General features: G+C 39.0%; 1 protein-coding gene across 4 annotated transcripts in view; it reads left to right on the top strand.

Annotated features, from left to right (window-relative positions):
• Positions 1-23,136, top strand: part of ap3b1a (adaptor related protein complex 3 subunit beta 1a) — a 100,631-nt gene extending 77,495 nt beyond the window's left edge. For 2 of the 4 annotated variants that reach the window (XM_088070701.1, XM_042509046.2), the window contains exon 27: positions 6,571-7,685. In XM_088070701.1, coding sequence (XP_087926827.1) covers positions 6,571-6,724 — 154 coding nt within the window. In that variant the 3' untranslated portion in view covers positions 6,725-7,685. Of the gene's footprint in view, positions 1-6,570; positions 7,686-13,228; positions 13,790-23,118 lie in introns of those variants that run through there. The other 2 variants (XM_088070700.1, XM_088070699.1) reach the window with 2 other exon arrangements.
• Positions 23,137-23,356: the final 220 nt, after the last annotated feature.

Raw genomic sequence — 23,356 nt, 5'->3', positions numbered from 1 at the left:
CAAACAACACTCCAATCCCCCCTCAAATAATACTTTAATTTAAGTTAAATTCAAATAAATACATTTAATGTATGTCATATAAAATTGTGCAAAGCAACAAGTAGTCACATTTGAGGAGCTAAAACTAGAAAATGTTTGGCTTTTTTGTGAGATAAATTACTGAAACAGTTTCTGCAGTGGACTTATCGTTTAAGCACTGGTAGTTTGGGTGTTTTTGTGTGTTGCTGCTGTGCATACTTTGAATAACACACACACACACAAAGCAGAGTGATCGATCTGATCGGATGCACCCACTGAGAGCTTATTGTGGAGGTCAGTTGGCATTAAATGTGATGTGTGAGGTGACCTCTATCCAGGAACCGTGTTTTTTCCTCCTCGAAACTGGGTGAGATAACACACAGTATTAGCCCTCAGAGGAGCGAGATATTAGCTTTAATGTAGAAAAAGATCTCAATATGAATCCTAAGAGTGACACAGTTCATAACACACTGCCTGTGCACTTCCATGTGTGATAGATTGCAGTGTCGGAGTTAACACCGCCTCTGTTTAACAAAGCAACAGCCTGCCTCCCCCTCCTCCCTGCATCCCCTGCACTCCTCTTGTTTATCAGCAGGGTGCAGCACTGCTTTTCCCAAACAGGAGCAGAGGCCTGAGTGGAGGGTGGGGGGTGGGAGGGGTGGATGCCACTGAAACACAGAAATTGATTGCTGGAAAGGAGGATGGCAATAAATCAAGCAGGAAAGCAAATGTAGAAAACGCTGTTCTTGTTTATGTCTAAACAGGCGGAATAGAATAAATGTGCTCTATTTTTCAGTCCGTTTGAAAGCAAATTTGATCGAATTTTGCATGCATTGCCAATCCCTCCGGTTAGAGCCTAATTTTCAGAAGAAAAAAAAAACCCTGAACCCCTTGATTTATAAGCTGTGCTTTCTCTTTACTTTACACTTTGATATAATTAAATTATGTTTCTCTGAACATTGTGAATTTTCCTTTTTTTATGCAGTAAAGTTGAATTCTTGTTCCAATTTAAGATTTAATTGACTCTCATTTATAACCTGACTAATTAAACGTCTGGTCTCTTTATTACGGATTGCTTCGGCAGACAGTTCTGATCTGTTCTCAGATGATACAAAGAGTGTAACTGTAGTCTATTAACAGCCCACATTACAACCGTGAAGACGCAGCGTGCCGTTACATTTAACATTTTCCTTGAAACCTCGTTGAGTTAAGTTTCCCATCAGCCTCTACAGTCTGTTCGTCCTCTCCTTCCTCTCACGTTCGTCTGCCCCTCTGCCCTTCGAGTGCAGCGCCGCGGTTTGTCCGTATGGCCGAGCTCTGGAGATGCGTGGAGGGTTCCCGCTTCTAATTGGGGCTAATAGCTCTGGCCATCTGCCTGGTCTGAGTCTGCTCGCATGTGTTGGTCTCCTGGTCTGGCCTCACTGACCACTCAGCTGAAGGACACTCGTCCACTTGTCCACCTGGCCAAGAACCGGGATAGAACAATAATATCCAGCTGCAGCCGCCGCAGGTTTGGCCTCAGCATTTTTCAGATTTTTTGGTGCACATACCATTGTCAGTTTTTGAACCCAACCTCGTTTCCAGAGAGTTAAAGCTGCTCAAATGTTTACTGAACATGCAGGGGGGGCTCGTGCACTCACTGTGGGTTAAGTCCCGCATTCTTGGTCTGCAGAATCCTCTGCGTCCCCTCCACGTGAGGGTGAATGTAAAGGTGGAGCCCACTTTGTGTTAGCAGTGGCAGGGTGGAGGGGAGGCAGATGGCACACACAGGCTCCTCCGCACTGAGGAGAATCGCAGATAATTGGAGAGTGATGCTTAGCCGCAGCCCTGCCGATCGATGCCAATCCGCCTGCTCTAAGTCCAGGGGTTATGCTTTGCTTTTCTTTCCATACACTGCAATTAATCCAGTGTTTAGCCCAGTGTGTGAAGAGTGCAGGAGAATACCAATGACCCGTTTAAGGCCCGCTTGTCCTTAAGCTTTCCCTTCTAGTGCCTAAAAAATGCACTGATGTTGTGTTGGATGGAGATCTGGTCTTTACACCTGCACACAACCGGAAACGGCAAAGTGAGAATATTTTCCAAGCTCGGAAATCAAACACAATCAAAACACGCTCCTATTTCTTATTACCACACAGGAACACAGGCCCACAGCAGCATCTCCTGAGACGGAATGAAAGCAGCCTCGGGGTAGTGTTAACTGGCTGAGTAAATGATAGATTTATATCCTAAATCCATTAGCAAAGCCACGGGGACTACATAGACACCTTAAGCTGCTGACAGTGAGAGCGAAGAGAAGGGCCCATGTATGTTTACGCTACATGTTTACCTGATTGTGTGTTGAATAGTAACATTTTTTTTCCCCCACATACACTGTAAAAACATTTTTGCTTGTTTCAAATTTTTAAAAAAATCAGTGGACAGGCTCCCTAATGAATTCTAAGTTGATTGAGAAGATATCTTGAAGTGCTTGTGTTACGATTCAACTTGTCTTCTCAAATTCTTTCAACTTAAAAATTTGAGGCAGCCTGCACACTAACTTTTATAAGTTAGAACAGATATTTTATTTTTAAATTTTTATAACCCATTGCAACCTTGTTTTTTAAAGGTTGCAATGGGTTATAAAAGAGGACACATTCTGAATTCCCACAATTAGTAATTAGGATTGATAACCAATAGATTTATTGACTGAACATTGGTATCAGCTGATATTCGGCTTGTTGACTGGTATCATCAAACACCAAATTAGTGTCTGTATGTGCTGTGGCTTTTTTAAACACAAAATGCTGTAAAAATGGGCTACAGACTCATTTCCCATCGCCAGTAGAGCAGAGCTGTGTACACAAGTCTGTGTTTTTTGTTGTTGTTTTGTTTTGTTTCGGTTTGTCGTGTTTGACGTCACAGACAAGCCAGAAAAAAGTTAATAAACAGTCGAGAGCATCAAAGAGGTCTCTGAAAACTTTGCGGTGTCTACTTCTTTTTATACTACTTCTTCTTACTTAATCAGTCTCTATTTCAAACTTGTTGTAGACTAATTTAGAGTGATGTTGGTGTGCTGCTTGGATAAAGATGGAGGATGTTGTCTGGTGGTGCTTCATTGCATCTTGCAGTGCGTTTACTCGGGTGGTTGTGTTTCCATCAATGCCGATCTGAGCCAGAGCCGTTAAATCTGGGTGACTACTGCAGAGTCATTTTACGCGGGTGTGAATGCTGATTTTAACCTTTCCCACAACATTAAAAAGTCAGATGTTAGCAGGTGTTGAGAAAACATTCACCAGTGGCAGTGGCCAATGTTTTTCCATTGTGCTACGGAAATTTTGTGCAGGCAGAAAAGCAGGGCTGGAGTATAACGTTGTACATGAGCATTTTTCCTGGGGACAAGAGAAAACAAAAAATTGTTTGCCTGATGAAATCTGTGCTTAAAATCAGCAGGAGGAGAGCTAGTTTAACGTTAGCTGAAGCTGCTGGTGGTTGGATCTAGAAGCTGACGGAGGCTGCAATCATAAAAAAGAGCATTGGGCGAAGGTAAATTATAACATGGTGAGAAACGTGAATAAATTCAGTTGTTTGAAGGAGAAATTAGTTGGTTTTCACAGCAATATAAAATAGGAATTAGTGGAAATTCTGATATATTTTATAGTCATTTCTGTTTTTTTAAAAGATGTTTTCATGTAAAAGGAGGTTTTTTTAAAGGTTGTTGTATAAATATGTCTGATTGGATTTGAGCACATTCAGAGTTAGTGTAAGGACTGAATGACTTTAAAACAGTTCAGTTATTTCGCTATAATGAAGATTTCTTTGTTTCCCTAGCAAAAAATAGGGAATAATTAACAACAAAAACAAAATAAACAGCAAAAAAAGAAAAAGAAATCACGATGGTTATCAGCCAGATGACTTTTTTAAACTGTATTTATTCAAACAAACAAACCTCTGTACATGTATATACATGCACACATAAGAAGTATAATAACTGTAATAGTTCATTGCATAAATTGTTAAGGAGGGGGTTTGAAAGAAAGCCTATAAAATAAAAATAAATTTTTAAAAAATTTAAAAAGGGAGAAAAAAACACAAGAATGGCGATGGATGCAATTTTAACTCATGCAAATTGTTATTTTAAACACATCTGTAACAGCCCAGAATTTCACAGTCAGTGCATCCCGAACATCAGACCCTGAATTATTTACAGAAGTACGAGCAGAGCAAAGAGGTTGGTATTTTAGAGAGAAATGAATCCTCTTCTTGAATGGCTTGTGTTTCCTGCTGAAGTGGCTAATATTTTAATTAAGCCCGAGGAGGACTCTCTCTCTCCTCCCTGAGAGCCTCCTGATAAACTCCCTCTCCTCTGTTGATGGTAATTTAGCAGCTCCCTAGAGATGCACCCAGACACACTGGGTTTGTGAGCCAGTGCTGTTTTATTGTGTACGCATGTCCCCCTCAGCACCCCCCTCCTCGTCTTTAATGTGTGTGTGCTAATTGGTGAACGTGCTAGCCGCTCAGCACGCCGTTGTGGGGCTCCGTGACAGTGCCTGTCCACAGGCCGTCCTGTGGGGGCCCTTCACAGGCTTTAGTCAGGCCTAAGTGGGGCTCTTTGTGGGCTGTTTGTCAGCCCTAAGCGGGCTGCCACGGGGGGTCTTTGTTGCGGGGATGTAGTGCTAAATGGAGGCAGATGGCGGGGAGTTAGCCACGTGAGGCTCGGAGCTGCAGAGGGGTAGAGGGGGCTCCGCTCGGCTCTGTCGCCCTCAAAAGAGGGTCACAGTGGGTCACAGCCCCTGTCTGCCTCTTGTTAGCGCTCTCAATGGGGACCATGTGTGCCCAGATTTGCCCCCTAGTCTGCAGGGACGGTATCCAAGGAAACGGAGGACCAAGAATTCTCCTGATAGTCCAGAGGGAGCCGGTGGGGCGAGGCAGCCCCCACACTGGTCGAGAGGCTCCCACACACTCATAGACACCAAGAGTCCATAAAATCAGGCAGATTTCTGTTTGACTGGCACTGAGGGCGTGTCTCACTCCTAATGGCTCTTTAGTCAGCTGGGATAATGCTCTGTCAGTTACTCTGCGCTCTATATTTCCTGTCACATCTCTGTCCCTCTTTGTCTCACACTCTCATTTAGAGTAATTACAAGGTGTGAGGTGTTGGAGAATTTTCTAAAGTGAGGATTTATAGGTTTGGGGGAGAAATGTCAGTTAAATGTGTAGGTTGGGCAACATATTTCTCTTTTTTATTGCTTTATTTTTGTTATTGATGTAGCTGTCAACTATTGGTTTCACATTCTGATAGTTTATGTGAATTATGAAAAAGAAAAAGTGACATTTCAGTGAAGCTTTTACACCCTCTAAGTGGAAAGGTCTTTTGTTGATAAGGAGATTGGCAATATAAAACATTTTCAATTAAAAAACAGATCATATATGAAGATTTGTTAAATTTATTCTCAAATAGCATGAAATATCCAACATCAAACCGTTCCGAAATCCTGCCCATTAATGAGCAATTATCAAATATGTGTTTTAGTTTTTATGTAACCATTTTTGCACCTTTTTCACATTTTTATTTTTGCACATATTTAAAAGGAAATCACAGAAGGCATTCTGTAGCTGTTTAGAAATTGCGATCAGTGTGTCCTGAGGATTTAACACAAATGTAATCCATCCCAAAAAGAGTAAATAAAATAAATAAAAATAGATTAAAATAAGGAAATGAAATAAGTTAAATACAAAATTCTAAGTTGTGTATTTTACTTTAAGTACATCTTATAATAATGAACAAATGTTGTATTCACTTGGATTTCTTTATGTCAGCAAAAGAACAAAAGAACAAACATATTGTCTCACTTAACCTTGAAGTTATGTATCATACTTTGGTTTTATTTGTCAACATATTTAGATTTTGGCCTATAAAATTTAGTTTTGGAATTTAGTTTGTGGTGCTCATAGCACTGAAAAATTACTTAAAGGTCCCATATTCTGCTCATTTTCAGATTCATATATGTATTTTTGGTTTCTACTAGAACATGTTTACATACATCATTGTAAGAAAAAAAAAATCACATTATTGTCCTCATACTGTTTGCTTGCATATACCTGTTGTCACCCTCTGTCTGAAATGCTCCATTTTAGCATCTGTCTCTTTAAGTTCCCTTCCAGAAAAAGTCCATTTTGCTCTGATTGGTCAGTGTTTCCAGGTCTTCCAAATTTGCGCTCATTATCTTTGCAGCATCATTTCAGCTGGGGAATGTATGTAGTATGTAGTGTACTTGTGACATCACTACTTCACTGAAGCCCTGTCAGCTCATTTAAAAGCACAATTTCTCATACATTTCACTGTGCATTCAATTTTGAGGAACTCTGTCTTATAGCACCTGCTTGCTTTGTAATTTAAAAAAAAAGACTTTAAAATGGGCCTTTTTTACAGTACATGACCTTTAAAGTTACTTTTTTTGCAGAAACACTGTCCCTGTTACTACAGATATGTCACAGAACATGCTGCCAACAGTTTTTAGAGGATTTATTTCTACTTTCTACAGCTGAGCCACACAATCTGTCACTCTCCTGCAGGTTTGCCGGGCGGACAGTCAGCAGCAGAGCTCTGGTCATGGTGTCACTGGAGCTGAAGGACTCCTCCACCGCCCTGCTCACCATCAACACGGAGAAGAGCGTCATGGCGTCCATGTTGCTCCGAGACCTCAAACAAGCCCTCGCCCAGGCGTAGAGTGCACCCTCCTCTCCTCCCTACTTCCTTTAGTAAGGTAAAGGGGAACAACACTTCATTGGAGATTTCACATATTTTATTTCTGCGGTTCAGGACAATTCCGGCAAACACACGGCACTTTTATCTATAATCCAAAAACCGAAGAGCTGAACTTGTGTTACTGACACAGAACTGGAAACAATGGAAGCGTGAAGCGTTTCTTATTTTTACGCTCTGCGGTTTTTGGAAAAAGATTGTCCTGAATCACAGGTATAACTTTGCAAATAAAGTGGTGATCCCCTTTTAAAACACACAGAAGGCATCATAGAAGTGAAAATACGTTTTAAAATGTGACCCTCTGACCTTTAAAAGTCACTCCTACACATGACACTACTCCATCCAATCATGCCAGACTGGTCATTTACCTCAGTGGTGACTCTTCAAATATTATTACATCAATAGATTTGACCAAATATTATTATGTACAAACAGCTGTGCATACACTTTGGGAGAAAGAATATGTTGCTGCCTCGTTCTCGGTGCTAAAGGCCAATTTTTTTGTCCCTCTTCAGAGGGACAGAACTCAACTGATTGAGTTCTTTTCGCTAAAAACATCGATGTCCGACTGTATTTCGTCGGCATTTGTGCCTGAGCCAAACCACTCTGTGTTTGCATTGATGGACTTTGTTCTCTAATGCCAAGAAAAAAAGAAAAAGAGCGTTTTCTCAGTATCGTTTGGACTGATCCAAACACTCTCATTACATTATAAATCTTTAAGAAGCTGTTTAAGCACCGAACGAGCCTCTGCCGCTGATGTAGTTTTACATTCCAACCTCTCCACAGCCCCCAGATCACATTTATTAAAGTGCCTTCTACATGAAAATAATATTTAGAAAAACCAAAACCTATAGACTTAAATCAACGAGGTCTTTTTATCTGTATGGCTTTTGCTGAACAATAAAAAGTGAATTTATTAAAACGATTAACATTTTATTTTGTTCGTGTTTTGCCCCGGATGATGCTCCTCGGAGTAATCCGGGCCATGTAACCTGACAGTCTCCCCAGCTGTGATTTATGGTCATTTAGATGAACGTGGCTGAAACACAAAATCGTTAATGATGAGCTCCGCTAATTGGCAGGCTGAGGCGCGCACCATGTACTCATGACATCACGAGCTTTATGGATCTGTCACTTTACCTGCTGACATATGGTCTTCCCCCTCTGCTCCTGTGTTTCCATCCACCATCAGCTATGTACTGTAGAATTAAATATTCATTAAAGTAAAGGTACTGAAACCATACTGTGAAAATACTTAACTACAAGTCCTGCATTCAAAACTTAAGGATATATCAGGGTTCCTGCAGAAAAAGTCTTTAAAAGGTAATCAATTAATCTAAAAATAAGGTCTTTATAATTGGTCTTGAAATGTCTTAAATTAATTTTCCATAAGTCTTGAAAGTGCTCAGACATGAAAGGTATGACTTCATCAATCTTTTTTTTCCTAAATTACATTGTTAAATCTCAAAATATAATTAAAAAAAGTCACAGTATACCGCTTGCATTGCTGTCACCCAAAAGTCATGTTTTATATTAAAGTAAATATTTGGGCAAAAATTCTCACTAATCCTAAGTAATTGGTGTCCTTTTTTTTTTCTTTTTCTCCCCCAATTTGCCAATTTGATTTTAGTGAAATCCACCTTAAATTTCTTTCTTAATAGCATTGAGAAAGTCTTAAATTCCACTTGCTGTTAACTGTAGGAGCCTTGTGTTTACAAAAAATATCAAAAGTACTCAGGGTGTAGTATTTTGCATTTTATTGCTGTAGATGTAGGTTTGTGCTCATTTTAACTCTTTCATATCCTGTCGGGTAGTTTAATCCACAGTAATGCATCACATTCTATAAGATCATCATGTGTTTGTAGCGTGGCCGTCCTGTGAGAACAACGTATCTCTGAAGTCAGAAAAACAGCCTGTTTTCAGCTTTATGACGATGTATATTCCAGCTGATCCAAGAGGTTTTTTACAGAGTTTATTTAGTTTAAGAAGAAGGATAATTTTCTCAAAACGTAAAGGAACATTTCATCTTTCAGTTTGTCACAAACATGCAACATCAGCACATCTGAAGACTCGTGGATTTCACAGCACAGAGAATGAAAACCGAAGTATGAAAAATAACTTAATCTGACAAATTTAGTGCAGTAAAAGTGCAATATTTGCAATTTTATGGTAGAAGTACAGAGATGCATAAAATCGAATTACAAGTACCTCAAAATTGTACAGTACTTAAAAAATTATCTTAGTCACATTATTTTGCTGTTAGCGAAACATAGGCAAGCAGTGACTCCTTTTTAATTTATTTATTTTTTTATTTTTGCTCTATTTCCTTAAAAAAAAGAAGGTTTATTAACCAGTCATCAAATCATGTCATCAATAGCATAGATATTAAATGCATTACAGAAGTCTGACTATTATTTTTATTTTGTTATGGTAATTTTTTCCTCAACCCGTAAACGCACAACAAGCAACACATTGCACACCCTTCACTCCGGTATCACACACCGTCCCTCCCTCCAGAATGTGCTAGTGGCTCATATTACAGAAAATGGCCAAAAGGAAAAAAATAAAGCAACAACAAACAAACTAGGAGATAAAGAGAGGTAGTGATCAGATGAAATATCTATGGAGGTTAGAGAGTTAATATAGGAGAGAAAAGGTTTATGTAATCTTTTCACAGATCCTCTGACTGTGTGCTTGAGTTTTTTTGAAGTGGAGAAAGGACAATAAGTCCTTGAGCCAAGAACCAAGAAGTGCTTCTGAAAAGTGATGTCGCTCCAGGTTTCAAAGGGTTAAACCAACAACATTAAAGACGAGTCGGTCATAACAGTTGGTGTTGTGCAGCCAACAGTGGCTGCAGAGCTGCTATTAAAAGTAGTGATTATTCCTGATCTGCAAACTGTGGAACTCAAACCGAGTTGCAGGATAAATTGTGTTGTAGCTAATTTCATGTCTTTAATGTGAATTTCCTGCAGCAGAAGACGTATGAGGACTCGGTGCAGAGAGAATGATGAAAAGGTTTCAGCTGGACTCTGGAGTAAAGATGCTCTTAGCAAACTAAAGCCGATCCGTCGCCTAAAGACAGTTCTGCTGTGTTGCTCGTGGTGGAGTAAAGTTCAGTGCAGATGTACGTGATGTGTTTTAGCGTTGAGTGGGCCGATGGCGGAGTGTGCTTTGTGTCTGGCTGTCTTTTCCGGCTCATAAATAGCGTCTCTCTGAGGGCTGTGGTGAACACCTGTTAGCTCATCTGTCACAGGAGCTCCACTCGCATCCATCACCTCTCCCTCTGTACTCATTCCCTCAGCCAGCTGTTCCCATTACACACACACACACACACACACACACACACACACACACACACACACACACACACACGAGCTGCGTCAGGCCTGCCAGACACATACACACACACACATCATACAGATCCGCAGCCACAAGAAGATTTTTAAACTTATTTTCACATTGTCACAAGTTAGTTCACAGAAAGAAAGATAAAAAAACAACACCCACACACAGAAAACATCTGGAATGTTCAGATACAAAGCTGCCACCTCACATCAAAATAAGCTAATTAGAATTAGTTTATAAATTAAAGTTACACTTTATTCTTTCGCGTTTGCTTGGAAACAACACTGAGCGTCTGCAGCCCCACTGCTGGCTCTGCAAGGCCGTACCCACAGCTGTGCTTTCAGCTAAATGCTAACATGTCGGTGTTTAGCAGGTACAGTGTTTAGCATGATTACTGTTTTAGCTTAGCATGACAGCATGCTAACGCTGGCTAAACACAAATTGCAGTTGAGGCTGATGGGAATGTTAACAGTTTTCAGGTATATGATCATAAAGCAAACTACAGACGAACGCTAGATGAGAATTTAAAACGACTATAACTGATATTTTACAAAGACAATGCACCAAGTCACAGTGGCGAGAAACCACATGACAGTGTGATCAGCTGTAGTGATGAAGCTGCAGAGAATTATCAGCTGAATCTGCAGCTCTCCTCGGCTTTATGGAGCTTTATAGAGACTTTAAGCTCACTGTTTAGCTTTTCAGCCAACTATTTTACCATTCTGATCCACTCTCAGTGCTCTAAAAGCTTGTGAGGTTGTGTTCAGAATTGCATATCAACGTACTACCAACTAAATGAACGATTGATAATAAGAATAATAGTAATAATAATGAACTTTCTTTGTAGAGCACCTTACAAGCAAAAGCATAAACTGCTGTCCAAGATGAGATGAATACAAACCTATGCAAAACATATGCATATGCATTTATGTATTTATTCATTGATTTATTTTATTTTTTCAGACTAAATGCCTGCAAAACTAACCCAGCTGGCAACGTATGTCAATATGATGTAAGAAACATGTTGGACTCTGTCATGTTTGGGAGAAAATCACACTAACATTATGGCTGAATCATCTAAATCATCTTGTCATTCTACATAGAGACACATGCACGTGCTGCTACATTTTTACATTTATGTTTCATATTGGCCCACTTCAAAAACCATGAACTATCCCTTTAAGAAGCTATGATCATTTCACAGGCTATTAGTACTGATTAACCAAGGTTAGCATGCTAACACACTGAACTCAGATGGTGAACACGGTAGACATTATAGCTCAAAACATCAGCATGTTGCCGTCATGATCATGTTTGCATGTTTGTAACCTATAGTCTGCTTTTATTGTGAAATGTTTTAGTATGGTGTGTGACTAGGGTAAAGTATAGATTGGGAAAAGAGTTTAAATGAACTCAACATAGGGTGTCCTCATACTGATAGGTGCACAGGGGTGTGTGTATGTGTGTATGTGATCCATCTCCCGGTGTTGGCACCTGCTATAATAGGCTCTGGGGAGGGAATGAGAGAACAGGGGGGAGGGGGGCTGCCTCTCTTCCCCTTCAGCTCTCCCTCAACATAGCTGCGCAGTGACAGCTTGATTTCTTTCCCTCTCTGGGCTGCAGCACAGTGACATGATGGGCCTGTTCAGTTGGTCTTATCACGCTCTGTGTTTGAAGAGAGCAGAGAGAGCGGATGGAGGGGGGACGAGATAAGGGAGGGTAAAGCAGAGGATCCCCAGCTGAGGAAACGCCTGTCTGACCTTACCACCGAGAGCAACTTCTCATTAGCCAGCGTGTCTGTGATCAGCCCCTCGTTCATCTGACAGGAGCCGCGCACACGCAGGCTGAGATACAAACACAGCAATGCAGCCCGCTCTGTAACTCTCAGATTTTCCCGTCTTTTATTCAGAAGTATTTTACTTCCCGTCATAACAGTAATATTAAAATTATGTGCTTTTAGCCACTGTGGAGCTCTTAACTGTTTATAGACTGTTAAACACACATAAGCAAAGTTAGGGCCACCAAAAATGCTGTTAGTGACTCTTCATGATCAATTTTCCCCCTTCCTCCCTGCCTGGACAACATGAATGTTTTTACTGCATATGCATTTATCGAGTTAATGCAATACCCTATTTCAACTGAGAGACCTTATCCTGCTAATTGCACGTTTTATCCATTCTTTAATTAACTCTTTGAAACTTGAGCAAACTACTTTGCTTTCTTTCAAAAACATCGGAGGGCGCCGAGCAACTTAATAAAACATGGCCCAAAAATGTGCAACAAATCAATAAGACGATACAAGAAAATTACTGAAAAAAATTTGAAAATGGAAAAAAGTTCACAACTAAACAAAAAAAACAACAAAAAAATAAAATAACCTCAATAAAGTTCCAAAAAAGATTTCTTACTTTTTTAAACATTGTTTTGAAATATATAATCAAGAGAATTGCACCTTTTTTCATTTCCATGTCACCTTTTACTTTATTATTTATTTATTTATGTATTTTGCAGGAAATTCTTTGCCAAGTTGCTCATTATGTTTTCACAGTGTTTTCAAGAAATCAGACCAGTTTTCTCCTGTTTTGGGGGTTAAAATGTTTGTGAAAGTAAACTGCGTCTAAATACAGCACAGAAGATGATGGTCCAGGTTTTAAAGGGTTAAGCAGTATTCACGAGGTTCGCAGTCATCACTGAAGTGTGAAGTCGAGTGTAATATTGCGATTATACAACTATTACCAACAAAATAAAAATGTATAATTAAAATGTATTCATGTTCCAGGGAATTAGCTCTCAAAATTAAAACTTTTTTGGGAGTGTGAAAACAATGAGTGACGTTAGTAGAATCCTATATGTAATGAAACCTAGTTCACTGCTCCAGCAAGTAAGTGGAATCCTAGTAACGACCTGCAGACACGTTTTTTAGTCCCTGTTGAGTCTGCTGGCCAACGTGTGTTCATGCTTTCTAGAGATTGTGGGGTTTCCCAAACTAAATAAACACCAGACATAACCCAGAAATGCTTAGCTTGCTCAGCCTTGTTAGGACTAAGATATCTGCTGAAAAAAAATATTTTTTCCATTTACAGATTTGATATTACATTCGCAAACTTTATCTGTATTTTTAAGGTAGTAGCTTCAAGTCATGGCACAGCTGATGGAGGACGCCAGAAGATGAAAAACATTTCCAAAAACTCAAGAGCAAGGTAAAGTCCAAAAGTCAAAATGAATGAATAAAGATGGATGTAATCATTTTCAAAATTCACCACGTTATCTAACGAAATATTCTGCTTATTGATGGCGTTTAGCCTTTTAAAAAAACGTTTTCACTGCAATTCCAATAATTTAGCCTGTATTTCCCATTATGCCTAGGTCTGGACTGAGTAGTTTTTAGTTTGCATTTGATTTTGCTGCTCCAAAACACAAATGTCACTTTTTGTAAGTGTTTATAATGTGTTTGTTCATGACATGGTGGTTTATGCTGGTTACTGTCATATTAGTGTTAATTATCACTAAACAGCAAAGTTTGCATCTAATTGGGAGTTATCATGACAGTATTTCTCAGGGAAAAAATGGGTGAATTGACCCTTTCAACTCAAACAAAAAACAAAAATGTAAAATCTGTCATCTAATTTGCATGTAAAATGTTTTTTTTCCCCACTGAAGCTGATAGTAAAAAAAGCTAATAAATAGATTACAGGTCCTGTAACTGATCATTTCACAAGTCGCTAACGCAGTTAATCCTCCGGCAACACAAAATTATGTTCCCTTGACGAGCTAAACGCACCTCACTCTCGAAACCAAGACCTGCGTGATGACGGGAAGATGCAATTCATCTGAAGAAAAGGTGTCATATCCACACAAATACAATTTCTCACCCCAAAACAATCACTGTGTGACTCCAGCAGACCCATGGGAACAGTAATTGTCGTGATTATGCTTAAATGGATGCTTCACAGCTATTCTTGTGTCTCCTGTATTGTAATTAGATTTTTTTTTCCTCCACTGAAGTTTCTTTTTAAATGCTTCTTTGGAGCATGGAGACTAATGACTACATGTTTCCCCACTGAAATGTTCAATCAGCGGCTCATTAGAGGGACAGACACATTCAGCTCTGCTGATTTGATTTTTCACTTTTCTTTTCGGTATCCCACATTTATCAACCTACAGTCCACAGGAGATGAGGAGGGAGTGCTTTCTGTCAGGGTTACCAGGAGCACACTGAGACACATATATTTCATGCTCTGACTCTTATAGGTTAAAATAACAAGGCACTCAATAAACAATGGTGGAAGAAGTATTGAGATATTATGCTCAGTAGAAATAGTAAAATGACAGATTAGAATTTCTCCATTACAAGAAAAACTTGTGCAATCAAGTTCTTGCTAAAGTAAAAGTATTAACGTTGAAATGCAGTTAAATTATCAAAAGTGAAATTGCTCCTTATGCAAATTAAACCAATCAGAGTGTTATATATATTCTGTATATGTTAATGGAATATTATTCTAAATGCATTTATGTAAGCAGTATTTAAATGTCATGGTTGTCATACGCAGTAATTTTAACTACTTAATATTAAGTTATGAAAGTTTAAAAGATCATGCTTAAACCTGAAATACGCAGTTCGTGGGGCACAAAGCCTTCTAGAAATGCATTAATGTCTCAATAAAAGACCACTACTTCTCTTGCCACCATCTACCAACGGGTTGCTACAAAACACCAATATTTGAAGCCTAACAAGCTGCTGGAAAAACACCCACAGGTCAATAAAACACCTGTGTTTGGAGCCTAAAAAGCAGATGGAAACCAACTGAAGAGTTGCTCCAAAACAACAGTAATAAATAAAAAAATACCCATTTTTGCAGCCTAAAAAGCAGATGGGAAGACACCAATGGGTTGCTACAAAACACTCAGATTTGGAGCCTTGAAATCAGCCGGAAAACACCCATGGGTTGCTCCAAAACATGCATGTTTGAAGCCTAAAATGCTGCTGGAAAAACACTGATGGGCCCTTGACACCACTGACTTTAGGAGCCTAAATGGCAGATGGAATGACACCAACAGGTTGCTACCAAAAACCCGCTTTTGGGGCCAAGAAAGCCGCTGGAAAAACACTGATGGTCCCGAGACAACGCTGACTTTTGGAGCCTAATAGGCAGATGGAAAGACACCAGTAGGTTCCTACCAAACACCCACTTTTGGGGCCAAGAAAGCCGCTGGAAAAACACCCATGGTTAGCTACAAAACACCCACACATGGAGCATTGAAATCAGCTGGAAAAACACCCATGGGTTGCTACAAAATGTGCTTGTTTGGATACTGAAAAGCCACTGGGTCCCTAGACAACACTGACTTTAGGAGCCTGAAAGGCAGATGGAAAGACAGTGACAGGTTGCTACAAAACACCCATATTTGGAGCCCAGAAAACCGCTGGAAAAACACAGATGGGTCACTCCAAACAGCAGCGTATCTTGGTAAAATACAATCGCTCTTTTTTTATCCCTCCTGAAAAATAAAGGCGGGTTGCTACAAAACAACCACTTTTGTTGCCTAAAAACCTGCTTTAAACACAGCAACAACAATAACAAATGGTTGTCTGTATGCAAAACTCATAACCTTGATATGAGATGTATGAAACATGCAAATGAAATGTTATTCGTGTACAGAAATGTACAATGCATACATTTTCATCTGTTTACTAGGCTGATGGTTAAATTGTAATTTAGCGGAAAATAGAAATACTCAAGTAAAATACAATGCAAGTACCACAAAATCATACATTAGTGCAATACTTGAATAAATGTACTTAGTTGCATTCCACTCTTGGTGCTACATGAATATTTTCAATCTTGCAATCAGAGTAGATGTTTTTTTTCCTGAGATATGATATGGGATCTTTTGCAATAATTAACGAATAACTACATATAGCTTTAAATGTTCCATTACAGACATGTTGTTTGATATGAATTTCTTGTGTTGACAGCATGCTGTGGCTCCATGGCTCTATGCACTCTATGTGCTCTGTGCCATTACTCAGAGAGCAAGGAAAAACTAATCACTGCAAATTCTCTGAAAGGCTTTCATGACATTGTTTACCTTTCATTTTTGTGCCCTTTTTAAGAGACACAGTTCAGCGAGGGCCGTCTTGCAGGTGCATTTAACAATTGACTCATGCTTATGTTCTTATAGTGAAAGCATGCACAAAAGAGCATTTATGGTCAGCAGCTAAGAAGGGGGGGAAAAAAACAAAACACCACCAGCCTTTAATTAGCATTTGATTGCACTTTAAAAAACACTCAAGTGCATTAAAAAGTGATCACACAGTCAGAATGGAGATTGGCTTCATTAATAGTGACTCGGAGGTAAAAAGCTTGCAGCTTCAGACACCAACGTAAACACATTTTGCACCCAGCTACACACTCTTGTACACCCGCTGCTGTGATTTATTTGTGATACAGATGCAGAGCTGTTGACGGGTTAAAATGAGTTAATATAAGTTAATAAGTTAAAAGGGGTGAAGAGAAGGTGAGTGCTGTTAAAGTGCTCCGCCGTCCTATTCGCCACCAATTTGCCCCCATAAAGCCTTGCACTAAAACAGACTCCATCTGACATAGTGGTGTATTAGTGGTGCAAAAAGACACATAAAACCCGCAGTGATTCACGCACACAAAAGCCCCCTCTGCAAGTCTCTAGATGCTCCTAATGAAGACCTGTGTGTGACAGCGAGCGCACAATAAAGCCGAGCGAGCAGAGTGCCAGGCCTCTCCGTCTGCAAACACTTTGCATCTGCATCAGCCTGCCGTCCTCTCAATGATTATAAAAGCCAGAGTGGAGTCTGGAAATCAGAGAAGTGCCTCCGTGTGTTTGTGCGTTTCTCCTTTCAATGAATGTATTGTTCATTCAAGGAATTTACTTGCATTTAGAAAATGGAACCTGCCTTTATCTTTTCAGGATTTGCATACTCGGCACAGTCCTATCTGCTAATCTGCTTCTTGTTACACAGTACATTATGTTTACATGACTTAATATTCCCCTCTGAACACATTACTTAGTATTTTTCCGGAAACATTTACAGTAATTAGAGCTGCTGCGAGAAGTCAATCGATTGGTTGCTTGATAGAAAATAATGGTTTTATAATTTCTGTCATTATTCTTGATTGTTCCAGCTTCTCAAATGTCAAGATTTGTTGTTATTATTTGTCAAACATGATAGTAAATTAGACTTTTTGGAACAAAACAAGACATTTAGGTGACATTGCATCATCCTCTCGCCAATTTTGATAATGAGATTGTGACTTTTTACTATTTTTAATACATTAAACAGAAATGGCTCTTCAAGATAAAAGCTCTGTGCCAGAAATTCACCGTAATTCAAAATAAAGTGTGTTTTGTACAAACTTGACACTTTCACAAGTCACTTGCGATTCATTGAGAATGGGCCTGTGACTTATGAGTTGGGAACCACTGTAGCAGACTAAAAGATGTATGATGATGATAATAATAATGATATATAATAATGATATAATCATTCCTTTCAGCCCTGATGTGAAGCTTGTTTTTAAGTTAAAAAATGCTAAAGATTGAGTTGCATTCATAAAGTGCAATTATGTCACTTCACTTTCAGGTTATCTAACATATTTTTAAGGTATAGGAAAAATAGTTGAAGCTGCATTACAATGAAAGTTTTATATTAACTCGACAAATACAGGAACATCTATTTTTGTAGTGCTTTGATGATCCATTTAGACTGTTAGACAGGTGTTTGATTGAACTGTTGTTTTGAAGCAGCGGATTTCTGGTGTTGTTGTATTGGATTCAGACTTTCTGTCCAAAAATCTGCCTTTTTGGAAAACAGAACAACAGCAATGCAGCCCTGTGTCAACATCTTTCTGAGCAACAAAAACTGAGATTTCATAATCTGTGGGGGGTGCGATCGAGTGAAAGTCCAAAAGTTTGTACTTTCAAAAGTACCAAAGTATTAAGGCCAACTTTTTTCTCAAGTTTGACTTGAAATCAGTTTTGGACGCAGAAATGTTTTAAGATCGAGGGAGGCAGAGAAGACACTAAGAATAACTTGGTGGGTTTCCAGATTTGCGCAAAACTTTAGTTTGAGTAATGTTATGTGACTTATCCTCTCGCCAGAATGCACAAAATGAAGTGTTTGATGGTTTTTGTGCCACTGGGTGCAGATTGTGTCCCAATAACACTAGTCAGTATCCTTCCTTTAATGTCCTGAAACCTGGTTAGACGACACTTGTCTTGTGTTCAAGTTTCAAGTGTTTTAACCATCAAAATCTGAGCAAGTAGGCTTGCTTTCTCTTTAAAACATGGGGAGAAAGGCATTGAGCAACTTGGCAAAAACTGTTCCGCCAATTGCAAGGAATTATTAGATTTGAAAATTTGTTTTTAAAGAAGCTTAGGAAAAAAATGCCTGAAAACCTGCATTATAATAATTTTATATTTAACATTATTTTACAGAATTATTAATATTTTAAGCAGTTTTTTCATGTCACTTCCCTTAATTTAATTTAATTTTTGATTTCTTTTTTTCTTTAACTCTTTTTTCTTTCTTTCTTTTTCAGGTGATTTTCTTGTACTTTTTTAATTCTATGTATTGCATTTATTTTGCATCATTTCCTCTGTAGTTGCTTATTGCCCTTTACCTACGTTTTTGAAAGACATCAAGCCAATTTGCCCAGGTCCCAAAGGGTTACATATCACCACTGTATAATGTGTAAGTGTGTCTGTCTCTGCAGAAGCACGATACCGCACTGCTCTCTCTCATCTGAATGCTAATTTACCTAAAAAATCCTCCCTTTACGCACGGGGGGGTGATGCATTTTCTAGAACTCACAGATGTAGAGAGCGTCAAAACCTGGCCTCTCCTTCTCTCATAGCTCTGAATGCTGCTTAATTAACCCCGGGCCGGCCGGCGGGGCGGGCGGGCGAGCTTCTCCTGGCAGCGCGTGGCCACAGGCGGTGCACCCCGCTCTCACATTTAAATGCGCATCTCATTTCCACGGTGCTGCACACGCACATGCAGCCCCCTCTTTAGCAGAGACACTGAGAGAGAGAGAGAGAGAGAGAGAAAAGAAATAGGGGTTGGAAAGGCAGTGTTGCAACCTCAATTCTCCTCCTAAATCCAGCATCTAATCCCCTGAGATGGCCCTTTGAGGGGGCGGGCCCCGGGTCGGCCCCCGAGTCACTTTTGGGGAGTTAAATGCTTTGGAAGGATCCTTTTGTTTGGACCACGCACACAGCGGCGATCTTTTGACGCAACTTAAATAGAAAGTGACTGGCCTTTAATTGGAGTGGTCCAGTGCGCAGTTGTCATATGGAAATATTTGAATAGAGATCGTGTGCAGCACTTCACCCAAATCCACCGGCGGGGTTTGGAGGGTTTGAGGGCGGCGGGGAAGCGGAGGGATTACATAAATGGACTCAATCAGCCTATTAACACTTTAACCGGCTCCAGGAACATGCTGGTTAACATTTGAAAGGATTTAAAAGGCCTGGCCCACTTGTGCGGCCACCTTTGTCACATTTGTTAATACCAGATGTGTCATAATACTGAGGGATTACACCAGAGGAGAATGTAATCTTGTTAAGACTGTGTGTTTGAGTTTTGTAATGCAGGATGGAATATTTGGATAGGATGAAGTCAGGTACTGTGGGACACTCTGGTGGATTACCAAGAAAACCATCTAAAACTCTGCAGACCACTTGTTCTCTGCTATATTTCTATGATAAAATATGGTGTTAAATAAAAATACATAATTCACTTACTTAAATACCTAACACATCCAGAACCCCCACCTCACTCTGATGACATATTCAGGTAAAATGGGACCGCTAGTACAATGTAAAATCTGACAAGTTAAATTTTACTTTTAAAAACTTCTGGGACACTGATTGCCTTTAAAAAAGTAAGTAAATGTTAATATCAATCTTAAGTTATTTTTTTCCTCTATATTTAATATTAAGCTTATGCAAAATTGAGTCATAATTACTTAATAATGTTAAGTTATTGCAACTTAAAAATGCCCAGTTTATTTAAATCAATCTCTCTGTTTTAGCAACTTCAGTAAACCCAAGTTTACTGTGTAATGTATTGTGTATTCTACTGGTTGTAAACTGAAAAACAAAAAACGTAGCCATTTTGCAATAGTTCAATCAGTAACACATGTATTTGTTATTAATTTTATTATTTTTAAGTTGCAACAACTTCACAAAATTAATTAAATACAGTTGAGTCAGCTTAACACTTGGATGTAAAGTAAACATAAATTAAGATTTAAAGTCAGATTTTTCTTCCTTTTTTAAGGCAATCGGTTTCCAGGATTATTTGAGATACTCTGGTCAGATTTCACAGTTTAAGATAAAATGGGACAACCATGTTTGTTTGTTTTATAAATAATTAAATCCAGTTAAAAGTTCAGCTTGTAATTCATTAAATCATAACCTGCGGCTATTCATTAAAAAAAAAAAAGATTGTCCAGCTTTTCTGCCATCTTCTCCCTGTTCTTTCATTGCCTTTTTTCTTTGGTTCCATATTGTCTACGCTGGGCATGTGTGGAACAATGATGACCAACTCTGGACTTTTTATAGCTGACATGGACTCACAGCATAATATTTAATATTTTTTTAAGTGACAAAAATACTAAAAATGTATGAAATGTGACAGGGTGGCACACTGTAGCAGAAGACATCATTTTATGGCACCTGGCAGCCTAACAACATGCTGGTTTTACTTCAGAAAAATATCCCATTTTAGCTTAATTGTATATCCCATTTTACATCAATACGTTAAGTAGTTGCTCAAAACCCCTAAAAACACAATTGTAATGTGCAAGTATTTAAATTTCAAGTCAAACCGTTACTAAAATGCAACATCCTAAACTCATTTTTGTTGTTAAATCCTTGTTATTTAAGCTGCTGTACTCTTATTACCAAAAACAGAAAATCAGTGACTCTTTTTCCAAGTTCTGGGACTACGGGTTTTGTATTTTTGTAAAGCACAGTTGTAGTAATAATGCAATAACATGTTTGGTGACTGGCTGCAAATATCAAAGGAGCCCAAAATGTAAAACCTTATTTGTCCCATTTTACCTGATGTCCCACATTACCGGGCTTCGAGTGTCAATTGTTCCATTTTGTTTCATTTCTCATTGCAGATGATTTCATATGAGCTTCTCGGGGCTGACAAGGTTACACGCTGCATTTGTTTGAGTTTGGCATCTCTAATCATGGCGTTTCCAATTGCGTGATTTATGTTGCAGCGTCCAAATGCGGGCCATGATTACGGGCCTGGTGGCGAGTGCAGTTTGGATGTGCGCGGTAGGCGAGCAGGGGGAGTAAATGGGCGTTTTATTTATCACCGGTGCCACAGCCCCCCGGAGCGGAAGAGCGCCCTCCCAAATTGAAATATAGCGGAGTTTACTCTCCTGATTAGGGCTCTCTCCGCCGTGCGCAGCCCAAGGCTATCATCAAACTGAGAACAGCAGCGCACTGACACGTAATTGCGTCTGGATTAATGTGCGCCGGACTGACAGCAGAGCTTCCCTCCAGCCTCAGCTCCTCTGGAAAGGACAGGAATCCTGAGGAATCCTGGGTCTGAGCACCAGTTATTGATTACATTTATCTGATTGTGTAATTGATTGATATTCCTAATGTTTGCCTCATTTGGGAGGTTTATCCTCTTTTATATAGGCTGCTAAAATTGGCTGCCACATGTTTTAGGGTCGGCTGCTGAGCAGGCAAATGTACATAACACTTTTGGATGATTGTGTACTTGTTAGAATTGTGATGGTCACCAACTGGAAGTCATGCACAATACAAGTCTGTGAGACAAGGCATACGTACCCATGACAACAGTGCCGGACCTAGAACATCGGGGGCCCTATAGGAACCCCCACCACCTCAAAAAAAAAAAAAAAAAGAAAAAAAGATAGATAGATAGATAGATAGATAGATAGATAGCTAGGTAATTAAATAAATATATTAAATAAACTTTTATTCATAAAGCTCATTATCACAAATCAGAATTTGTTCTTGGAACCCTCACAGTGACTAAGCAAAAAGTCCCCCCCAAAATACCTATACCTAACAGGGAAACAGCAACAACAACAAAAACAGTAGAAATCTCAGACAGAGCGAAGATGGACAGACGTGCAATCGATGTCATTAGGAACAATAAAATTACAATATATGAAAAAATGATAACATAGGTGAGAGAGAAGGAGAGGAGGAGGTAGAGATCCACAGCAGCAATAATAGTAACAATAACATAAAAATAATAATAGATATAAAAATAAATATGTGAAATTTATGATAGCATGTAAGTATTACACGCTGGAGGTTATATGTGTGGCAATAAAAACCATATGTGCATATTGATAGTGGGGGTATGACTAATAATAATGACAGTAGTAGTTGGTGTTGAGTAGAACCAATAAATGGTTCATATATTTACAATTGTATATATATTATATATATAATTGTAAATTGTTATCTGTTACATTTGAAGTTTGTATTACTAATTAGAACAAAAGGTAGTTACAAATCAACACCAGTAGCTTACAATGGAGACAACTGATATGTACAATTTAGGTGTTCCTCTTGTTTTTGTTTTGGCCCCATTCCCCCTAAAATTTGCCACTGCATCATAATATCACATTTTCATTATGAAGGGTGTTTAAAGTCACATTTCTTTCTGAAAATTTACATTATGTATTTCATTCAGGGTGTCTGCGTGTCCTTAAATCCTAACAGGAACAAAAGCTAATTACAAATCAACACAAATAAACAACTTAGCTAAGAAACAATAATAACAGATACACAAGAGAATACAGAATGTGGAAGTTTGTTGTTTGTCATGATGCTGTTCACCTTCATAAAATCTGTCTTGCATTTGGCTAAAAAATGTCTTTTTAGAGCATTAAATGAAAGTTTCTGATACCTGTAGAGGCCTTGTTATTATAAGTTCATATAATCACTGTTTGCAACTGTTATTTTTGCAGGGGCAGTTGTGTGTGTCAGCTCACTAATACAGGTAATGAAATACACACACACACACACACACACACACACACACACACACACACACACACACACACAAACAAACACACACAGGCATTACATAGGAGGATTCTGATAAAAGTGACCCATTTGATCCTGTTTCGGTCTAAAGACGGCGATGGTCAGGCAAAGTTCAGTTGATTCACTTTTTCACCATATAAAAAAGGACATATTTCCAGT

Source organism: Plectropomus leopardus, chromosome 20 (genome assembly GCF_026936395.1).
Source record: "Plectropomus leopardus strain MGB_pleo_1.0 chromosome 20, ASM2693639v1, whole genome shotgun sequence".
Taxonomy (NCBI): Eukaryota; Metazoa; Chordata; class Actinopteri; order Perciformes; family Serranidae; genus Plectropomus; species Plectropomus leopardus.
This window is presented reverse-complemented; position numbering and strand designations above follow the sequence as displayed.